The sequence below is a fragment of the Nelusetta ayraudi genome, unplaced genomic scaffold (assembly GCF_046127955.1).
Source record: "Nelusetta ayraudi isolate G7.1 ecotype Tasmania unplaced genomic scaffold, CSIRO-AGI_Nayr_v1 ptg000071l, whole genome shotgun sequence".
Taxonomy (NCBI): domain Eukaryota; kingdom Metazoa; phylum Chordata; class Actinopteri; order Tetraodontiformes; family Monacanthidae; genus Nelusetta; species Nelusetta ayraudi.
The window spans coordinates 2,275,450-2,298,090 of NW_027466121.1; the positions used below are offsets into that span (position 1 = coordinate 2,275,450).

Below are 22,641 nucleotides of genomic sequence, written 5' to 3' on the forward strand. Positions count from 1 at the left end.
ATAACAACTTTTTTTTTTTTTTTTTTTTTTATTGGCACACAACTACATCTGATAAAGAAACTGAGCACAGGTTACAATAGTGCCGACTGTGCCAAAAGGGAACAACAGCAGAAACAGCACATGATTTCACATTTCAATCTGCATTTGCTCCAAAAGGAGGAACAAGTTGGAACCGCATGGCTATTCACAAGGCTATAAAATAATGTGAAATAAAATGTGTAGATGTTGATAAGGGTGCGGAAGGTCAAGCTGAACCAATCAGCAAGAGTTCCCCTTGTGACTGCATTTCAACACTTTGATTTTTGCTTTGTTTTTTAATCCAGTTGTACATTAAATAACCTTTTACCAAATCTAAAATTAAATTACAAGGTGTTCACCATTCATTTGGCATATACACATGTAATTGACAAAGTTGCACACCATGGCCCTTAGTTATCTGCAGAGCGTTGTCGGAACTAAAACTGCTCCCGTTGCGTGAACAGACCATGAAAGGTCTTGCCTTTAAAATAGTTCAAGGACCTGTGAATAGGTCCCGTGGTTCCAAAATACCATTCAGCTCTGATCCCTCTCACCTCACGCAGAACGTCCTCTCCATGCTGTTCAGCAGCTGGACAAAGTCTTCAATCCAGTCTGCCAGCAGCAAATTGTTCAGGAACCTGTAACGCAATCGGACCGCAGAGCTTATTTTTGATAATGTGGGATGAGACAAACATTTGGTGCGCACTGTTGGAATGTCAAGAAAACATACTGACATGGCGTTCAGATAATTGCTGTCATGTCGCACACAAACACATTTCAAAACAAAGTTCGGCTTGTGTTTGATATATAAAGAACTTTGGATTGATATCGAGTCTCGTCTTGTGTTTTTAATTAGCAGGAACCTGCAATAGGGCTGCAAGCACCCTAGTATGTAGCTAGAAAATATTCAATGACAAAATAGGTAGAAAATAATTCCGATACTAAACGCGACGGCTGAAGACGGATTATATTTATCACATAAGGAAACACATTTCAGTATTCAACCCCATGTAGTTCAAACAGCAACATATCCGATGTGATTTAGTGCAAACAATGTTCCATTGTGTCGACAGTTGTATATCATAATGCATTTGTATGCAGGAATCTGTGACTGATTGAATGGCAATGTTAATGAGCCGCATCCCCATCTTTTAGTTCAACACCTGGATGGTTTTGAGATGTCATGCTTGTTTTGATCAATGAAGGAACTACTTACTCTACTTTGGTAAGACGGGAACAAGCGAACACTATCTCCGCCAGTCTCACCAGGTGGTCGCGTTCCAAACTACTTTCTGCGATTCTGAGAAGGAAGAGGCAGCAAGGATGATTTTTTTTTTTGGTGTGTGTGTGACTGAAGAAGTCTTGAATCAACCGCCCCAGACAGTAATTCATCATTTCTAGGTTACCGTCATCATAACATCAACATCAGATGAGGTCAAATCTAGCGTTGCTCTAAGGAAGTCTTTCTAGTCTGTGTTTCTAGAAAAGAAAAAGGAGGTTTATTGAGTGTGAAAATTCATACCTTAAAGATTTCTCGCTGTCTTGGTGTTGAGAAAACCAGATGAGACATCTCCTCTCTTCTGTCAAACTGCCAGAGTGTCAAGTTCGCAGATGAGACAAGTGTCATGCTTATGTTATTCAAACAGCTACATTGAAAAAACTTGTTTTATAGTTCATGGTGGGAAAATGGTCTCTCGTCACCTAATGTCCACAGCGCAGACATTTTCACAGGTGCACAGCATCCTTATCACGTCAAACAGTCCGTGCAGTGTCAGGCCGTTATTGCTTAAACTGTGACAGGAAACAAAGAAAAGTGAAAAAAAAAAAAAAAGGGTTCGTTTTCAACCTTATATGTACGTTTGTTGCACTGCAGAACAGAGGTGTTGCAGAAATGGGGAAATGACGAGTAAACGGAAATTACTTGACACATCTGAGGATGTTGAGTTTCGGTAGAGCAGCCAGAAAACTCCTCACTCCTTCATCCCCCAGCTGGTTACTTGACAAACTGGGAGCAAAGCGAAAGGGGGTAAATGTGCTGCCTTTTTTGGGTGGTGTTTTGTGGCAGTGTGTGTGTGTGTGTGTGTGTGTGGGACATACTCCAGATCATACAGGTGGGATGTCTGCAGCAGGATGTCAGTCAGTCTATTCATGTGTTCACTGTTCATGGTGAAGTGGGTCATTCTGGCCGGATAGAAGGAGAAATAAACCCACTGTACGTGCTTGCAAGACACATTTTAGTGTTTAATTTCACATTTTCATTAGTTTGTAATCACAGTCAATCATTGTGCAAAAATATATGAATCCTCTTTTTGAAATTAAATCTTCAGCACAATCTATTTCCTTTCCGGCTTCAACAAACAGGTGCACTGCACCTTTAACTACCTTATGCACTTCAGACAACTTTTATGTACTTTTATGCTTTTCACTGACGTTTTATATGTATGTGCACAGTTTCTATGACCAGAGCACAGCATGGCTAATGGGTTAATCAACTACCTGAACATAGAAATGGAATCTTAAGTTACTGAATTTGTGACGTGGTATTGTTTGTACTTTGTACAGCAGTGTAATGCACCCTGTTGCGGTTTTGGTACTTGGCCAGTAAAAATTCAAGTCACATCAATTGGAAACATTTATGTTTAAACTGTACGTTGTCGCTTTAAGTAATTAAAATAGACCTATGTCAAAAATGAAACTAAGTATCGGCAGCTTTTTATTCTCTAAATGAGTCCACTTCTCTTTAAAGCTGTGATGCAAAGACCGCTGAAAGAGCAGACTGTGATGACCCACTGCACTGGAAGTCAAAGGGTTGTGATGGGCAAGTGGAAAGCTAAAGTAACTCAGAGGAAATTGCGAAATCAAGAGTATGAGCAATGAGCTCTTTAAGACAAACCTGCAGCTGGAATGCGTTGTCCGTTCTTCATCGAAATGGATGTACGATTCAGCGCAAGGCCTAAATGAAGGTTTGAAGCAGAATATGCGGCGTTAATGCGGTTACCGTCTCAGATTCTCTGGCTACTGAGGCCCAAATTACCTGAGGTCTATGGATGTGACTCGCTTGCTGACAGTCAAACAGTTGACCAACATCAACGCTGCACCAGTGGACATGATGCTGTGGTTGACACTGGGCGAGAGGAGAGAAGGTCAGTGACATGTTAACTGACTAATGTTCCACCAAAACTCAGCAGCAAAATATATGTGGGTGAGAATGAATCTCCTGGTTGGCTAATTTAACACCTCCATAAGTGAGTTAACACGGTGGGTAAACCTTTTGGTTTATACTGCAACCAGCCACCAGGGGGCAAGATACAGAAAATGACAGTAGAAAATAGTAAGTAGTTTTTTGGAACATTCTCAACATGTTCATTGTTGCCACACATATTTTCATTGCGATAGAGGCCATTTATATAAAATAACAGATCAGTAAGGATTCTACCTAAACGACTATAAAATTTCATTTCATAAAAACCATGTGCAACTACAGTAGTGTTTCTGAGCAGAATGAGCTTGTTTGTGACTTTCACTCATACTTGAGTTTCCGCAGAAATTTCATCTTCGACAAGAACGCGCAGAGCCTCTCAACAGCCTCATCTGGCAGTGAGCAGTGAGAGAAACTGAAACAGAGCAAACAAAGCCTGTGTGTCTATTCACAACCTTCTTTTCACTGATAGTGACAGGAATAACACTGAGCGAAATTAAATCAAACTCATGGCACAAGCTGCGCTCATCTCACAGTGACAGTTTGAGATTTGATAAAAGAATATTGATTTTTCTTTTTTTAATTTCAATACATATTGTTGATTATTAGAATAATTACAAAATTACTTACTCTAACTCCAAATCAGAGCGACACTTCAGCAGTCGTTCACATATTGCGGTGATGTTGGCTGGCTTAAGGTTGCTCTTGTTGATCCTAAACAGGAAAAGTTGCATTTTTTTTTTCAATATATGAGTCATACATACATATATATATATATTGTATGTATGTATATATATATATATATATATATATGTATATATATATATATATATGTATATATATATATATATATGTATATATATATATACATATACATATATATATATATATATACATATATATGTATATGTATATATATATATACATATATATACATGTATGTATGTATATATATATATATATATATATATATATACATACATACATACATACAATATATATATATGTATATATATATGTATAAAATATAATGAGACAAAAAAACATCACAATTTTTCTTAGACACACCACTGTACCTGAATGTCTTGAGCTGCTCTTTTCCAAAACTGAAAAAAATGGACAGATATTGAACTTAACTGACAAAAGGAACGCGTTAACGACGACGTGTGGGGTGTGACAACTTACCTTTTGTAAGGACTGAAGTGAAGTGTCAACTGGTCTTTGCCTTCATTGCTGCAGAAGCAACAATGCAGTGATATATTAGCAATGTATCAGTTTCATCACCACTTGTATTTCCTGAACATATCATGGAAACCAGCTTGTCCCTTAAATCTCTCGAAATAAATGCTTTCCCCTGTTTTAATTTTTTTTTTTTTTTGTGGTATGAATCATTGGAGACTTGGAGTGGGCAGAGGTCGTGTGTGTATGGAACTGTTCTAAGGGTAGGAAAACCAAATTTATTTTATTGTACTGTGAGTATACACTTTTATTAATGTATTCATGGGCAGTCTGTTAAGCTTTTACCAATATAGAAATTGTAAGTCAGGAAAAATATTCCTGACTGAACCTGTTTCTCTTAAGTGATTAACTCATATAGCCTCAAAGAAAGAAAACAAAGCAGTCTATTGTTACTAACGAAACCAAAAGTACAAACTGTAACAAATTGTGCAAGAAAATACAGACACTGATGCAACTAATGTGGCAAGATAATACACAGAAATTGTCACTTTCATTTTTAAGGAAACCACCGCATACCCAATCAATACTTCATCTGAACTGAAAAGTTTATATATTCAAACATTGATAAAGCAATACTTTAGACAAACAGGTAGAATTGAATTCCTAAACTACTAGAAAAAGAAAATACTGAATATGTTAAATGTACATAGATCACCTGATTTGAACGTGAGATAAGTTGACGTGGTTACATAAAGCACCGGCCAAAAGCACCACACCTTCCAGACAGATACTGTTGTTGCTGGCCCTGAAAAAACGCACAAACCGTGTTACTCATCTTGTCTCACTTGAAACCAGTTAGCTAAGAAAGCAAAATGGAGTGCCTGTTGACATAAGTACATGTCACCGCACAACACTCTTAACTTTCATTTTCAATTTCAGGAAACGCTCTGTGCACTAAACTGCACGATCCTTCATGTGTGGCAATAGTGGGACCACTTTTGCACAAAAGTCTTACTCAATTTTCCTGATGCCCCTCAAGTGACGAAGGAAATCCAACAGTTTCTTCAGACCTTTGCTGTTTAAGTGGTTGCCAGACACACTGAAATTAAGAAAAATAGATATACATTTAGAAATATAAATACGAAAAAAACGAAGAAATGTAAAAGAAAGAACGGAAAGACCAAAGAGATCGATTTCTGACATGGAGTTGGAATAAATGATAATGAGTATGACAAAGCCGCAGCTACTTCAGTGGAAATAAATATCACTTTTAATTGATATTTAAAAGTGGCATTTAATCAGAATTTTGACCACTCTTTGCCCGAGACCGTGCAATGTAACACAATGCCATCATCTTCGCTAGTCTGACAACGTGGAAAATTGTGTGGGTTTATTTTCTATTGAGAAAAACTTTTAGCTCGAATCATAAGAAGTCAGTTAGCAGTGGAACTTACTCTAGCAAGGAGATACCAGATGAGGTTCCCAAACTCTTCAAAACTTTCTCCAAATCAGCAGGAAACAGACCACAGCAAGCGAGACTGAGAGAAACAGATCCACACACGTCATTCTTGCCATTAAGATAGAGTCATCAAAACAAAGTCACAGTCAGTACAGTTTGTTTCGAGAAACTACATGTGTATTGTCACTGCACCTGGAACTTCGGGCTTTACGATACACACCTGAGAACTTTTGAATTTTCAGCTGCTTCCGTTTGCTTTCCTTCAGAGAACTGCAGGGTGACCTGGGCAGGACTGGGCTCCAGTCTATGACAATGAAAACCACAGTGACAAAGAGCAGTGGTCGCACCACTACCTAAGAATGAAAATAACCCTCTACCTCGGTCAAGACTGTTCGAGTGTTTCACTTTGTTCTTTCACAACGTGATTATTGTGGACCCATAAGTACTCCTCTAGCAAAGCTGCAGGAGCCTTTGACTGAACGCCAAGGACCTTTTTGTTTTTATTTATTTATTCCTTCATTCATTCAATTATTTACACTACAGACTCTTGTGAGGCAGACGGTTAAATATTGTTTTGTTTCCTCTGAGCGGCTGCGCACGTCCTCGGTATGTTCACACCTGATAAGAAGCTCCTTCACGGCGGCACAGTCAGACAGCAGCTGCGTCAGAATCACCAGATCGCCCACTGAGAGGTCACTGTCATTCAGCCTGAGAAGAGACACTGCACGTCAACAGCCTGTGTGCACCGCATCACCTGTTGCAGGCAGGCAAATGGCTATTTTCATCTTTCTGGCGTAAAAAACCAGCAGAGCGGTCATCTTTGCCAGTCGTTTGCGGTGGAGGAAAATGCAACGAAATAATTATTACGTGATCTTTTCGGTGACGTTGAACCTCGGCACGGACTGAGCCAGCGTCCTCAGAGTTTCCACATCCCACTGGCATCCCGACAAACTAGGGTGCACACGTATTCACATGCATAAACGAGGCGGGAACGCACAAATGCGCACACATCACTGGTGCACATACTTATGGTGAACATCGGGTCGCAGTGTAACTCTGGTTCTCCGAGGATACAGTGTGGGAGAATGGGAGTTTGAGTGACCTTAAACGATAGTCGAAAAAAATGTATTTCTGGCTACTTACTCCAGGACGGACAATGGTGGGCAGGTTCCTACTGATGCAGCGATTCTTTTCAACTCAGACTTGCTCCAATTCTGGTTCAGCAAGCTGTGGGAGAAAAGAAAACATGAAAGTCTATCGAAATTGAATAAACACAGAATTTGGAAAAAGCATTGAATTAACAAAGGACATGAAACGCGGTTCTGCAGATAGGTTGTTATTCATACTTGAGCCCTGTTAATACTTCCAAGTTAGGAATAAAATAATCAATATTAATTGTGTTGAAATTGCCTGTCTTACCTAATTGAAGGCTTCTGGCTGCAGGGGGCAAAAAAAAATTAATTTACTGACGTTCATAATTCATGCGTTTCACTGTTCTAGCAGATGTGGAACATGAAACTCACTTGTTTGCATCAGAGCTTTGTGAGAGAGTCACTTTCAAAGTTTTAACCCCACTAAAAAGAAAAAAAAAAGGGTTTATATCACAAGATTATATATGTAATACTTCATGCACATGTTTAGAACAGTCTGATGTAGAACTGTTTAGTGTCTGTGCCACATTGTTGATATGTGATGACGGTTGATGAGTGAGCTCATACGTACTCTACATGAATGTCCTGGATGTTTGAACACGTAGATAACTTCTGAATGAGATATTCCACTGCTCTCAGAGAGCTGTTGTTCTGACCCAACCTGTGAATACGCACAGGATAAGCACGTGGGAAAAAAAACTCCTCAAGTTTAGTGAGAAAAGTGAAGATTGCCCCGAAAAAACACACTTTGAAGAAACATTTTCAGTCCTCACGGGGACACACACTGCACACACAAGTTGGACTAGACAAAAGAAGCCGCATCTTTCGAAAGGACATTTCATTATCGGTATGTACTCACATGACAAGATCCAATGTTGAGCAATTGGTGAAAAAAACGTCAGCGATGTGTTTGATAACGGCATCCTTCAGATTGTTGTTGCTTAAGCTGTCATGATGTAGAAACAGAAACATTTCCAAAAGTCAGATTTGCCCCAAATATTCACCGTTTCTGAATTTGAATACGTTTGCCGAGGTGAGAGCAAAGAAGCAAGCATACTTGATTACTCTGATGTGTGGGCATTTTTGTATCGCAGAGGCCAGAGTTGCTGCTCCAACACCAGTCAGACTGGTGGCACAAAACCTTGCGATAAAGAAAAATAACGAATGAGTGGCAAATTTTAGTACAGTTGCTTTTATGGGACTGACAAACCTTTAGAGTTGGAGTAGGGGAAGGAAAGGGAATGGAGAAAAAGAATGTACACAACATAGAGGCTTTCTTACTCTAGTTTTGTCAACATCTTGAACTCTGGCAAAATGGTGGACAGCTTCTCAGCAAATCTGTCACCATACTTGCGGCTTTGGAAGCTGAAACGCGTAGCATCCAAAGACAAGACAAAAACAAAAATGTGAGAAATCCTGAAAAAGTTTGTGTGAGCATTGCAAATTTAATATGCTTCTTCCAGAAAGTACTTGTCTTACCTAATGTGCTCAAAAAAGTTACTCCTTTATTTTAATTAACGAAAAGGTATTGCAGCAAAGGCATGAAGCCAACCCCGTTTTAATTTTCACAGACAGCAAAAACACGGGGCTCACCCTGTTTTCACATCAGATCTCAAGCAAAGTAATACAAATCCATAGCAAAATTTAAGTCAACATGTGCATTATACTAAATGACCTTTCTTCAGCCGATAATTGGAAGTTGTGAAAACATTGCGCTTGAAACATGTCTTGAGTCCGCTTTGGTTTTTAAAGAGAAAGTTGAACATTTTGTCATACTCGCTACATTCCTATGAGTGGCTAGAGTCCCTTTCATTATCAACGCTTGTGGTTTTGAGATCCACAAGGCAGAGATGTGGGCTGCTCAGTGGACAGAATGGGAAACGGGAATGGAAAAGCCACAGGCACTGTTACCATGTCCATTTTCCCTTTGAGCCTTAAAATAATAAACCTTCCGCAAGTGAACGCAACTGCTCCAGCCACCAGGGCCCAATAAGAAACAAGGAGCTTTTGTCAGTGTAACAACGTTTGAGACAGCTGGTCAGTCTGTTGAGGAGTGGCAAAGCCAAAGCTCCTCCCACATTTGTTCTTCACTTAGAGTCTAGGTCTTTAGATTCTTGACAGATCAACACTAGACACCTCACTATTCTAATGTTTTAACACCGGCTTCTTGTGGCCATTCAAACTGGCGCTTGCCTTACATAGCAGACATATCGGGCGTACGATTTTTGGCACTGACGCTTAACGAGTCACGCACTTTATGCCTTCACTTGTCACGATTTGCGTGAACCTACCATAGGTGCTGAAGGTTTTGACACCTCTGCAGGACATCTAAACACTCCAGCTCCATTGAACACGCTCCAAAGTCCAGCCCTACACCATTATCACCGACGGAGTTGCACACAAAGGCCAGAGCGTCGATATCATTTGGAAGTAGCCGTATGTTTCGTAGCTCCAGGGTGGGTCTTGTAGTTACAAAGTGCCGTGCCAGTTCATGGTTCTGGCACTCTTGGATACAGTGACACAGCTCCAACATCTGAGAAACAAGGCAAGCAATTAATAAAATCAAGAGAAAATTAACAAGAATATATTTTGTAATAAAAACACATCAAATTATAGGTTTTCAACAAAGTATTGTGTCTTATAGAATTACTTAAATTACAAGGATTTCCATGAGTTTATGTATATATATATATATATATATATATATATACATATATATATATATATATATATATATATATATATATATATATATATATATATATATATATATATATATATGTATATATATATATTTTTTTTTTTTTTTTTTTTACCTTTGGTCCAGTTAAGGTGTTTTTGTTACAAAGTCTTTTTAGCAGTTGGCAAATCAGTTCTTGTCGTTTTTTAACCCAATACTGGATCTCTGCTCCGCCAGAAGATCTGGCAATCTGAACCAAGGCCGGAGTGCAGTCCAGGGTTGCCAGACCACACACATACAGCTGCAGGGACTCAAAGAGTGTCTTCTGGTCTGACTTAGTTGTCCAACGAGTTTTTAGATTGAATCTGTGACAGATTGAGAGGAGCATGGTCAGTAATGAGAGTACGTCGTTGTTGTTTATCTTAATTGAAATCCAGTGATAACTGCACTGCACACGTCACAAAACCGATAGATGCAGAAAATGTATTTTATCACTAGCTGATATCGAGAATTGCCTGCTACGACTTTACTGTTGAGCAAAAGAAAAGGGACTAGACTAAAAAAAAAACAGCGTGATGCCTTTAACTCTAAAGCAGCAAAATTAGGAGTATTTGAGATGTATTCATTTATAAATTGAAGTTTATTCTTGTATATCCTCTGAGCACTTACTTAACCGTTTTTGTTTGTTTTAATTGCAATAGGAACATTTGGCTATTCTCCACTTTAGCTGTTTCTGTTTCAGCTATTGCTGTCTACCTGATAAACTGCAGAATAACACAAAAATGTACCAAGCCAGAATCAAACTCGCACATGGCATGCGTTTCCACCACTTTGCATTCAGACAAGTTTAACATCGCTCAAATTCCTCATTCACATTGATTTTGCTTGTTAACAGCTGAAGTAACAAGGTGTACATGAACCTGAAACCTTGTCTTTTCGTGCCAGCGGTATAGTAACTGTAATGAAGCTCCGTATGGAAAAAGCTTTTTAAAGTTCCCGTTGTACCTCCTGTTGGCTCATGTCTCACGGTCACTGATACCTTCCCAGAAAGGGAGGCCACTTGCACTGATACCATGGGTCAGCACGTTTTTGCTCTCTATATAAGGAGCGGGTCACACATGTCACATATGCGCCTAACTTACACAGCTGATCTTATTTCAAGGAGAGGTTATTCTTGGAATGAAACACAACTCCATATGCTCAAGTCTGTGGTGCTCCTCGGTATCTGTGGCATTATTATTCACGCATTTAAATAACTTTCACTGGCTGTGATTCAAAAACAAAACGTTATAGTGAAAGTAAACAGAATAACGCTCATCTAGAGTTTTGATTAATTAAAATTAAAAAATTAATAAAATTGTACCGATCACTTTTCTATTCTACTCCACTAATTTACCTAACAGTTGTCAACAGCAGATTCAAGACGCACTTGAAATGACATGCGTCCTTGATCACTGGCATTTTAGACATTTATCTTCAACAACTAATCAATTTGCATACACTGTAACTGGGACAGAATAGCACACTTTCCACGTTACCCTTACTTGTGTACGGGCTAGATAAAACAACAGCAGGCAATGATAGACAACAGCATAACCTCCCCCGTGTTAGTATTTGCAGGCATGATCCTTGCTGTAAAATAAGACAACAATCTGGTTGCCTTATATGTTGTATAGTCACAACAATAAAGTGCAAATTACTTCACAGTACTTACGTTGCCTGAGAGTTTAGTTTTAGGAATACAAAGTAGTGTTTTAGGAACTGAAAAAGAACCATTATTATGACTTGATCACTAAAGTGACAACATTTACTGGTTTGACAGCAAAAGATGAAAGAAAGAAAGAATGAAAATGATCTTAATTCCAAATAAATCATACAGAATGGGCTGTTACCTTCTCTTCAGCTGGTCATCACTAACATGCTGACTGGTCATTATTCTGAGCGCACCAAGAAACTCTTGCAATATCAGCTGAGTGAAGCAGTAGTAGTTGACGAGTGTGCCGTTGTCACTTTGGACCTCCACCTGGCAAACATGTTTTTGATTATTATATATCACTTTAAATAAACACATTATTTGAAAGTGAAAATGTGGATGGCCTGTCCAGCCTGCTGTGTATAGCAGCAAACTAATAGCTTTGTTTCAAAGCCTCAAAGAAGGCAAGGCCCTGCAGATTCTCATGGGGGTCAGCTGGTTCAACAAGTGCTACATTATCTGCATTAATCACTGGTAACCTCCAGGACCCATGTCTGAATACAGGGAAGACAGAACTCAGCTAGTGTTATTTTCTGGTAGCAATGGACTACACTTCCTTCATATGGGTAAGAGTAATAAGTAAGAGGCCAAGTTAGAGTTTGAGTGTTTTGACCACTGCTGAGGGCCTGCCAATGGAACCTTTGAGGACATTGAGTCGTGGCAGAACTCTGTAGCCAAGGTAATTCTGTGAGGGGCATCAAGTGAAGCAGTACCAAGACATTTCATCTTGACTGAGAGATGTGCACATGCTGTGGGTGGTAGAGAAGATCTGAAGGGCAGCTCTTCACTGTGACAGGCTTAAGCCCACCTGACCTTTTCCTTTTTCTGCATGTGAGTAAGGTGTTAATGCCAAGACCTAAGCCTGCACCACACCATCAGACACCACAAGTAACAGTTACTTAAATGGGACCAACTGCATTAGCACTGTTCTCATCAAACATTCATTGCACATGTGTTTGTACTGTACAATATCTGGCCTGGAACTTCACTTGGAAACTATGATGACAACTTGACGCATAGAGATCTCAAGCAATCTGAAACATTACATCCGCGTGAAGCAGACACTTAAGTTGACTGTATTCCAATTTCAGAAACTTACTGGAATGAATTTAAGGTCCTACAGTGACGATTGCAAGAAGGCATAGCTGTGAAAAACAATTTTACACCAGTTTGGGCTTAGCAGGTGTCTAGAAAAAGTGAGTGTGATATGAATGAGTGTGATGCAAGCAAGGAAAGCTTTTATCAAGAGGTCACCTCAGCAAATTAATTTACATGTTTATGTTTGGTTTAAGTTTGTATCTTGGATGCATTTATCATTTAAGGAGCACCCTCCTTAGGCCTCCATTGTTGGCGTGACCTGGCTTGGGAACAAACCCGGGACCTGGTCTCAAGGTAGACACTCCAACATTAGGTCCTAGGTGAAATGCTCAACTTCTTTAAAAGTTGAGCTTCTTTTTTTTTAAAGGGATATTCACTATATGGCATTTTTAATGTTTTTTTTCCAGCTTCGCTTGAGAGTTTGCATTTCAGAAGAAGATAAATAAAACTTCTGAGTGAAGGTATATTGAGTTCTTTTAGATCAATCCAAACCCAAAGAGAAAGTAGGGAGTTTAATTCATTCACATGAAAGTGAGAGCAAGACAGAGGAGAGAGGATATATATTTTTGTTTAATGGACAAGGTTAATTTCTAGGTACCAGGTTATTATTTTTTGGAATTCCTGATATCACTCTACCTTCCAGTTATGTCCCCACAACCCCCACAGGCATTTAGAGAATACCCACCAATTGTATAGGTCTATGTCTCACCTTTGATAAGATTCCCGTCCTGTTTGCAACCTGCAAGACATCTGGAGAAATATCTTTTTCATGGAAAAGAGTCTTGTTACTCTCCACACCTTCCCAGGCCAACTGACTCAACTCATGCACCTCACGTCGATATTGACCAAGAATGTAAACAGTGCTGCGCAAATGGAGAAAGAGATGAGAGAACACTTTAAAAAAAAAAAAAAGAGGAAAACCTCTTTTACCTTATTTGAAATGTCATGGCCTTTGTTGTGGCTTACCCTTCTTCATTTGTGTCACGTCTCAGAAATGACCCCAAGACAGTGAGGCAGATCTGGGTTAGAGTGAAGGGGATCTGGTCTTGTATCGAAAGGTGCCTGGATCTCCCATCCATTGCTGGGACTTCACGCTCCGTTCTTCTTTCTTCATTTCCTGGTTTTCCTTCTTCTCTTGGCATCTGCTCTACTCTGTCTTTTCTTTTATTCGTCTCACTCTTGCCATCTGTTCCTCCTGACATCTTGTCCATTTCTGTGCTTTTCACATGCAATAAATGCTCCAGACAGATGCAGCATATGTTGCAGAATGCAGGGAGAGCTGACATGGAAAGAAGGTGTCGCGTGGAGAGAAGTAGGTCTGCCGCCTGTATCCCAAACTCTTGTTTGGCTCTGTCACCTTCAGAATTGGGAGAATTTGGAGAAAATTTATTAATAAGTGACAAGAACTTTGGGTCAAGCTCTCAACTGATTTCATGTGTGTTTCAAGATGGGTTTCAAAACGACCCTCTTTGTTGTTTCAGGTTTGCTTGAACGGCCCAAAATTCTTCAACATTTTACAATTATTATACTATCTCATAGTAGATGTGTGTCTTCAGGTTGTGTTCACTGTGCTGTTAAAATGCCATATTTGTGTTTTTTCGCTAAATGTATTTTTTTAATGAACACCTGTTAAATATAAGCTTCATGTGAAATAAAAGCATTTGAATACAAGATAAAAAAAATTTTTTGTACCTTTTACTTGGAAGAAACTGTACACATACTCCTTGATGTCCTCACTATTCCAACCCATCAGATGCCCCACTTTATCTGAAAGTGCTTCTAGATCCCGACAAGGGGCACGGCAAGTAATTAAGACAGTGGATCCAGGAAGCAGTTGACGATTTAACAACCCAGAGATGAGCTCAGGAACAGTCCTGGGGCTCTCTGGGTCCAACACTTTACTACTGGGCTCTTGTGTCGGGAGTTTGCTGTTGAACTCATCGTAACCATCCAGAACCCAACAGCTTTGATCTGGATGAGACAGGAGGTAGTCCATGATGGCTCGCTGGTTTGAGAGAAATGATTAGTTAGAACCAGAAAATCATGTGTTTTTTACTTCCAAAAAATAAATATGTATCTACAGTAATTATAAGTTTAATGTCATCACAAAAGGGCAAACAGACTACGTTGTTTTCTCCACAGAAAGCAATCTTGTCAGTTTCTATTACAATTGCTCTTTTGTTCTGCAAATCTTTATTGCCAAGCCATACTCCTGATACTGTGTTTTGACTGACTTAATTATTAAACCAGATAAAGGCCCCAAATTATATTTAAAAAAAAATCACATTACTTCCTGAATACCTTATCAGCACTGCTGCCTGTCGGAGGGAGAAAGTGTCGAAACAGCAGCTCAGACAGGGAGAGAGAGTGGCGTATTATATTGAGCTGACGAAACTCAAGCAGGACAAAAAGGACGGAGGGTGGAATTGGGCCCTGCATGATAACAAAGAGTAAAATGAATAGAAATGGAAGTGGGTTAAAACATAATAATTAAAGAGAATTTCAATTATTTTTGTTGTCAGTGATCAAATGTCAGTAATTGACCCCAATAGTGAATCACAAAAATATAAAATCAGCTGGCAGCAGTATAAATATATTACACTCAGTTGCATGTCGTCTTGAGTTCCCTATAGTGGATGGGCAGAAGCACTTTTTATAATGTAACTTAATGTTAAACATTGTAAACATTACTCCTGTTCCCTGTTAGTACAGTGTGTCTTGGAAAAGCTCTATTCATCATAATTACTGTGCTTTAAAAGTTGAATCGTGTTGTTTCATGGTAAATAGTTGAATAGACTGTACATGTGCTAAGTAAGTGAGTACTAATAAGTCACAGAGTTAACAACAGAGGTTCTGCTGTTTAACAGTGAAAGGTACACTTAAGTGAAATTTGGGCTTGCAGTACCCATACAAAAAACATATTTTATTATATATGGAAAATAATAATACATATAATTGCAGAAAAAGGACGCCTGATGGGAGGAGACTGGATTCTCGTAAAATCTCGCCCCCACTCGTAAAACCTGGTGGGGGGCAGGATTTTACGGGTGTTGCGTTTGCTTTTGTTTGTTTACGTTTGTTTGCTGTGAAGAATGGTTGTTATATTTTTCCCGTGACATGTTAAAGCGGAAAAAGTGTTTCCATTACACTTTTGCGATATACCTCTATATCGATACGTCTAAAAAAAAAAACACCTCATGAGAGTGTAAGAACCTTTTAGCGATATATTTGAGAGGCTTTTCGAAGTTCGTAGTTGTTTCCATTACAAGTTTTTTTTTTATTGCAATATAATAAAAACACAGACTCTGGTTTAAAATTAAACTAAATCGACAGAAATCCCAAGAGAATTCTTTAAAAAAAAAAAAAAAAAAAAAAAAGAGCCATGAATGTTGTACACCTACTAGTTTTCTTGCCCATTGTTGTCCTAAATGGGACATCAGCAGACTCTTTCCTGATCCAGACGGGCCAATGAGGACTGTCACCTTGCCTGCACATCCACTGAGGAATGTCTCCAATGGCATTCTGGGCTCCACAGACCCCAAATCCCCCTCATTATCTGGGTTTGTTTCCAAACATGTAATTAGTATACAACCAAGTATACAATTTTATAAATTGTTGAGGTTGAAAAACAATTTCTCAATAAAAAAAAGCGTTGTACTAGCCTGCTTTGCTTCCTTTGCCTGATGGTCCAGGGGTTTGATCAGGTTTTTCTCTGACTCTGCTGATCCCTCTTGGGGTGACCCACACATTCTCCAGTGAGACCTCACACACAAGGTTCTCAGTAAGCTGCTTCCACCTCTTCGAAAGTAAATTGGCCACTGCATGAATGTTCTCTTCCCAGTAGTCTGTGAATAGAGAACAATTTATATGTATATATATATAAATATATATACACATATATAATATAATATATAATATAATAATATAATATAACACTGTTTTCCTCTTTTAGGAAGAGTGAAGATCCAATATAGATGTTCCTAAAATATAAGAGGAAACATTAAAGGGTTGAATGTTATTTAGTTATGTTTTACAACACTGAATTACTCAAAAAAGGCAACTTCCTTAAACAAAAATATAAATCAAAAAATATGTTTTGGAAATAAATTAAGATCCATTGGTTTTTCACTATTTTGTGGGGTGATGGCTTGGTTTGTTTTCAGCATAAACACAGAAGTGGACCACCCTTGTAATGTGACACTTTGTCAGACTTTAAAATATGCCAGATGCCTGGTTTACTGTGACAGTTAACGTGTGTCAGTGGAATGACAACGCTCTCATTTCACGTTTGGTGTTTGGCACTTTGCAATTTTATGGTTATGTCTTTACACAGGAAGCTGCCAGCACTGGCAGCAAATAAATAAACAGAACCTTTTCATTGCTGCATTCCCTCTTTAGATTAACAGAACGTATTTAAAATGAGAATGTTAGTTATTAATGCTGACAGAGCAATTTGAGTACCTGGTAGAGCCGGATTAATTGCGACGCGGGCAGCTGTTACATTTATTTTTATTTCATTTTATTTATATTAATGTATCCTGTACCTATTGTTGTTATCTATTCATATTATTCTTATTTTTTATCACTCTCTACAAGACTGTAATTATAGTATTTGATGTTACATTAATCTAGAAATATAAAATGTTCTACCGATCCGTGGACGTTTGATGAGTTGATAGTCTGAACGGGATGATGCCAACACTTCTTCTTTTACAGTTGGACTTCTTCTAACATCTGTAATGCAGAACCACAGGAAAAATCCAGGTAAAAAACAAACAAATGAAAAAAAAAAAAAAAGATTGAGGGCGAACTCAATACTAAATTGTCTGCCGGTGAGGATCAAGGCTCCAAGTTTCATGTTCATTCACAATTGAGATTTAGGGAAGAATCATATCTATTTTCTCCACTCTGCCTTTTCACTTTTCAACATTTAAAATCAGTTTTTGAAACATTTAAAGTGAGCTAACTTGCCACTTTTTTAGTGGCATGGTTTTGTACTCACTGTTTCCATGCCATGCGACTGACATGAGCTTCATCTCCAGACGCATGGGGATGTTCTCGCACAACATGCAGACAGTCTGGAGAAAGTGGCAACATTCTTCAGCACTGGCCTCAGTGAAGTACTCCAGCATTGTTGTGACTCGTTCCCTGAGTGCTGTGTCAGGAGAAGCTGACTGTCTGATGCCTGTCAGAGCAGCCTTGGGGAGCATTTGGCATAACTGCTCTATGGTGGCTGACGGCTGACTGGAAAGGATGGTGAGCAACTCTGAGAATTCTTGAACCAGGACAACTTTCACATTCTCAGGCTCAGCCTCCTCATCCATGGTCAGACTCCATCAGCTGGTTAAAAAACAAAAAGCAAACAAAAACAAAACAGCACGCAAATTAAATGAGGAAATGAGCTCAGTGATACATGACGAAAGGTCTGAAAGTAGGAGGTCAATCATTTAATATGCTATATTTACCCAAAGAAATAGAAACCAGCATGCGAAATGCAGACTATCTTCACATGTCTTACAGCTGAGATAATTAATAGTAGTTAATTAGTTAATTCTGAAAGGAGCAAATATTCATTCATCCACTTTCTATGACTGCTTTTCCAATACTCAGAGCCTAACTCAGCTGTCTCGGGACGAAAGGCAAGGTTGCTGCCAGGACAAGTCGACAGTTTTTTGCAGGGCCAAATAGAGCCAAACAACTGTCTTCGGTAGCACACGCACCTACGGCAACTGATGGCTGCCAGTTGGCCTGATGCGCATGCCGTTGGTGTGTGGAAAGAAGGTGGAGGATCAGATAAGAACCCAGAACAACATACAGGCCACAAACAAAACGCCACAAGCCAGGGTATCAAACAGAAGCAAATATTCCAAACAAAAATACAAATATAACTTGCATAGAAATCATTCACCAACTTTTGAGACAAATTTTTAACCAAAATGTCTTTTTGCAGTCACACAAACATAATTAGCAAATGGAGACGTCATTTCTGAGCTCTTAGGGCAGGAAACAACCTTAAACTATATTCTTAACATCTAGTAGGGTCTATTTTGTATGTTTTGTGATGCAGTCCAGGTTCACATGGTTCACGTGGTCATTACTTTATGCTGTAGAAATCTTGTCAAAACAGCACACCCTCCCAATGAGAAAATGTGTATTGCTCTTACACAAATAACCCGTATCTGGCATTGGATATGAAGACCGAACAGTTTCTCTGACTTTTTTTTTTGTCAGGTAACCTTGTGCTCACCATTTTCTAAGCAATTGAAGTAGAAGCTTATGATGATGACATAACATAACGAGAGATAGTTTAAAAAAATATATATTGTTTTCCAGCAGAACTGTTGTTTTATGCTCATTTATCGGACTTAAATTCACCGACAGCTTGCAGTTTCATGTTCCGCAGAGTCAACTGACTTTCTCCTTTAACACATAACTCTCTCAGAGATATTTCTCCTGAACTGTGAATACAAGCTTAGTCTATTTCCCCGGGCTGAGTCCAGGCGAGACCAAACGATAGTGCTGAAAGCAAATAAATTTGTACATTTGACAACCCGTGGCTGCGAAAGGAACGCTCACAGACCTTTCCAGACGTTGGAGGTCGTTTGTGCGCACGTGGTAATTATTTTATTTTTTTTATTTTTTTCCCCCAGCGATGGAGTACATGCACTGTAAGCTAAAAGTAGTTCCTATGGAAAGCCAGTGCGACTGTAAAAAAGAAAAATATATATTATATTATGTTATATTATATTATATTATATTATATTATATTACACCCCCCACACACACACCCAAACTGCGTGTTCATCGAGGCAAGGCCATTGTTAAGCAACACAAAGCGCTTTAAGTCACGAGCTAGTGGAACCGTTAAAAAGCGCAAACAATTGATCGTTCTGGTCGTTCAACAGCTCAATTTAGAGTTTTGAGACAAAACGATCACTTACCAAAGCCTGCACACTGCATTGTCTAGCAGCTCGGTGGCGGTTTATGATAAACCGAAACTATGAGCAGAGGCTTTTTTTTGTTTTGTTTTGGTTTCGTTTTGTGACGACGCCCTTTACGCGCCCCGCGCGGATAAAAACGACACAAATCAACAAACGAATAACTGTGCCAGAATCACAAAAATAATGAACAAGTGATGGGATCTCCATTATGATGAGCGTATACCACGATTCAGCTTCCCTACTCGAAATTGTCCGTTACGGATTCTCTTAAGACTACTACGGGTGCCCGCGGATGACCGGAACCCAGACCGTATTTATCGTAATAAACTGCAAAAACTGCCAAGTGTTGGTCGTGTTTTGTTGTTTCAATTGTTGAATACGGTGTGGCCCCGAAATGATTCACAGCATCCAGCAGCGATGACTACTTTCGTTCTCTCCAGTATCTCTTCCTCTGCTCCTCTCCGCTTGTTCGCAAGAGCGCAGTGAGCCTGAGCCACCCCACCCACCCAGCCCCCTCTGTGAAGCACACACGGAGAGTGCTGTCGCAGACCATCACCATGAGCTTCATTTGATGCCACTCCCCCGTAATTGATAATAATAATAATAATAATAATAATAATAATAATAATAATAATATAAAAACCTGCATTCTATCATTTGGCAAACAGGAACCACTAAAGTTGGTTGCAAAAAGACTATAACTGTCTTGCTCTCATTATCGAAAGAAGTCCTAAATATGTATGTTGACAAACTGTTTAAAAAAAAAAAAAAAAACAAAAACTGTTGGTCATACATTTGTGGGCGGTGCTAACATTTAGTAGCCAACTAATCTTCATGGCAGGTGGGCGGGTGTTACCTCCTGATACCACCCACACATCTAACTATAGGATGTTCTAGTTTCAAAACATTAACACTATCATGAACTTTGTACGTTGCATGAACATGGGAATTTACTTTACGTTACTGTGAGTGAAGAAGTAAATTCATTACTTCTTCACTCACAGAAGATGTTAATGTTGCAAATTGTTCCAGACGTCTAAATTTAAATGTAAAGTAAATACGGACCTTTGAGAAAAAGGTTTGAGTCTTCAAGTGAAAAAAAACAAACAAACTTTATTGTGCGTAGTTACCCCTAGCAGATGTAAAAAAACAAAACAACAACAACAACAACAACAACAACAACAACAAACAAAAAAACAAAACAAAACAGAATATCATTCAACAAATACAAATCATGTCACCCATACTTATACATATCACATTGATGCTGAATTTTGCTCTCTACTTATTGTTGGCCTGAGAAACATTGAACATCCTGAGCTTATTAAGTGTTTATATTAGAAATATGGAGAACTGCAACTAATCATGTTTTATTTTGTCACACAGCAGGCTTAAATCAAGGCACCTCGGCTTTTGGCACCTGACATTATAGTTGCCAGTCAATTTCCACCTGTGCAGGACACCACTTGGTCATTATGATCTCAATGTGGTTCTCCTGTTTAAATAAATATAAAATTTGCCAAACATCAATCTTCACAGTTCCGAATAAAGGGACTATTAATGTTTAAATAACATTGATAATTGTTAATAATGTAATGTAACAATGTAACATTTTGTACACAGTGACATACATTAACATAAATTAGTTTTGATATGATGTAAATAAATTGGCACACTGAAGGATTAGCAAATTGTCACAACACCACACACATTTGCGAGAGGAAAATAAATTCTTGTTTTTTTTCACTCAAGTACTTACATTTTTTTTCCCTTTTGAAAACAACAAGCCTAGACACTCAATATATAACTCCCAATAGTTTCTCAGTTGGAGTGATTAAAAATTATGCAAAACAATGACACAATGAGAATATGTCAGACTATGACATGCCCTGCCATCTCCATCTGCATTACACCATAGTATCAGAAATCTGTGATCTCCATTGCAATTCAAAAGTGTTCAACAGCTGAGTAATGAAATGAAGGTCCACAACCAAACTTAAGGACCCCTTTACTGTTATTATTCATGGCAGAATGTGTAGGGACTGTACTGTAAGCAGTTTACCGTGTTTAAGGAAAGAACAGGTCTTTTAAACCATATTTACTTCAAATTAATTGAAATTTATTCCCAACACTCTTGAAGTGTGTCCAAGTGTTCTTGTTTTAAAGAACAGAAATAGAGCATACCATGAGTGGTCATGGATTTTCTGTACGAGGCTGTCTGTCTTCGGTAACTAATCAGATGAGTGTCTTTTACAGGACCTTCGACAACTGCGTTCAGCTTCATCACGCCCACTCTGCTGACTACACGATCCCACTCAAACCTTTGACCTGCCAGCCTCATTTTTCCTTCTCAATACCCTAACACCTATCCTATTACATTGACTTAGCTGAAACAGATCAACGGTTTAAGTATATGGTAGGTGTTAAAAAATAAAAATAAAACTGCTTTAAGCAAAGACAATTCCCTTTTTTAATAGCTTGATACATTTGGGGATGCACTCAAAAAATATTGATTGACAATGGCATTTGCAATATTTTTTTGTTCCCCACACATAATTTTGTGTGTAGGTAGGATGGTTTAGGATGAATACTTTTTGTGGTTCACTTACATAAATATATTGACTGTATGTCTATAACTTTTTCATGTAATTCTATAAAATAAAATACTGTCCCTAACATATAAGATACATGAATTAGACAGGTGTATCTTAACTGTGTTACATCTTAAGAAGAAAGTGATAATTAATCAATCAAAAAAAAAACCTTCATGTTAAATTGGGCACTGTAGACAAATATGTAATTCTAATTTCTGAACATGTGAAAGTGTTCTCTGCTGGTAAACATTATCCCAAATTTAGTGCCAGCTAAATTTTTCAAATGCCTCATGACATACTATAGCTGTCGGTGCAACCATATATGGTGTGTTACCCACCTTTAAGCTTTGCTTTGTAAGCAGACAGAAGTGAATATAAGGACTCCCAGGAGGAGCTCAGAGTGTGTGGTGGAAGACAAGTGAAGATCCTGCTTGCGGTGAGGATGGCTGCTTCTGGAATACTACAGTTTATTTAATCCTCTTTATTTTAGTCAACAATACAAAATAATGTTAAACTATTATTTATGCAAACTATAAAAATATACATCATAAAGAAGTAAAAAGGGCACT

At 38.6% G+C, this 22,641-nt stretch overlaps 1 protein-coding gene across 3 annotated transcripts in view; it reads right to left on the minus strand.

Annotated features, from left to right (window-relative positions):
• Positions 1 to 19,781, minus strand: part of nlrc5 (NLR family, CARD domain containing 5) — a 28,995-nt gene extending 9,214 nt beyond the window's left edge. Inside the window, exons 1-37 of one of the 3 annotated variants that reach the window (XM_076042562.1) lie at positions 19,479 to 19,781; positions 17,540 to 17,877; positions 17,188 to 17,271; positions 16,205 to 16,382; positions 15,939 to 16,101; positions 14,839 to 14,970; positions 14,230 to 14,542; positions 13,504 to 13,894; positions 13,247 to 13,400; positions 11,579 to 11,709; positions 9,823 to 10,051; positions 9,298 to 9,539; positions 8,288 to 8,371; positions 8,064 to 8,147; positions 7,866 to 7,952; positions 7,578 to 7,667; positions 7,379 to 7,429; positions 7,275 to 7,292; positions 6,999 to 7,082; positions 6,723 to 6,806; positions 6,474 to 6,563; positions 6,076 to 6,159; positions 5,851 to 5,934; positions 5,412 to 5,495; positions 5,112 to 5,201; positions 4,403 to 4,450; positions 4,294 to 4,323; positions 3,848 to 3,931; positions 3,549 to 3,632; positions 3,053 to 3,142; positions 2,912 to 2,971; positions 2,116 to 2,199; positions 1,940 to 2,023; positions 1,720 to 1,809; positions 1,541 to 1,606; positions 1,235 to 1,318; positions 573 to 656 (exon numbers count right to left, since the gene is read on the minus strand). In XM_076042562.1, the coding sequence (XP_075898677.1) occupies positions 573 to 656; positions 1,235 to 1,318; positions 1,541 to 1,606; positions 1,720 to 1,809; positions 1,940 to 2,023; positions 2,116 to 2,199; positions 2,912 to 2,971; positions 3,053 to 3,142; positions 3,549 to 3,632; positions 3,848 to 3,931; positions 4,294 to 4,323; positions 4,403 to 4,450; positions 5,112 to 5,201; positions 5,412 to 5,495; positions 5,851 to 5,934; positions 6,076 to 6,159; positions 6,474 to 6,563; positions 6,723 to 6,806; positions 6,999 to 7,082; positions 7,275 to 7,292; positions 7,379 to 7,429; positions 7,578 to 7,667; positions 7,866 to 7,952; positions 8,064 to 8,147; positions 8,288 to 8,371; positions 9,298 to 9,539; positions 9,823 to 10,051; positions 11,579 to 11,709; positions 13,247 to 13,400; positions 13,504 to 13,894; positions 14,230 to 14,542; positions 14,839 to 14,970; positions 15,939 to 16,101; positions 16,205 to 16,382; positions 17,188 to 17,271; positions 17,540 to 17,861 (4,241 nt within the window). In that variant the 5' untranslated portion in view covers positions 17,862 to 17,877; positions 19,479 to 19,781. Of the gene's footprint in view, positions 1 to 572; positions 657 to 1,234; positions 1,319 to 1,540; positions 1,607 to 1,719; positions 1,810 to 1,939; positions 2,024 to 2,115; positions 2,200 to 2,911; positions 2,972 to 3,052; positions 3,143 to 3,548; positions 3,633 to 3,847; positions 3,932 to 4,293; positions 4,324 to 4,402; positions 4,451 to 5,111; positions 5,202 to 5,411; positions 5,496 to 5,850; positions 5,935 to 6,075; positions 6,160 to 6,473; positions 6,564 to 6,722; positions 6,807 to 6,998; positions 7,083 to 7,274; positions 7,293 to 7,378; positions 7,430 to 7,577; positions 7,668 to 7,865; positions 7,953 to 8,063; positions 8,148 to 8,287; positions 8,372 to 9,297; positions 9,540 to 9,822; positions 10,052 to 11,578; positions 11,710 to 13,246; positions 13,401 to 13,503; positions 13,895 to 14,229; positions 14,546 to 14,838; positions 14,971 to 15,938; positions 16,178 to 16,204; positions 16,383 to 17,187; positions 17,272 to 17,539; positions 17,878 to 19,478 lie in introns of those variants that run through there. The other 2 variants (XM_076042561.1, XM_076042560.1) reach the window with 2 other exon arrangements.
• Positions 19,782 to 22,641: the final 2,860 nt, after the last annotated feature.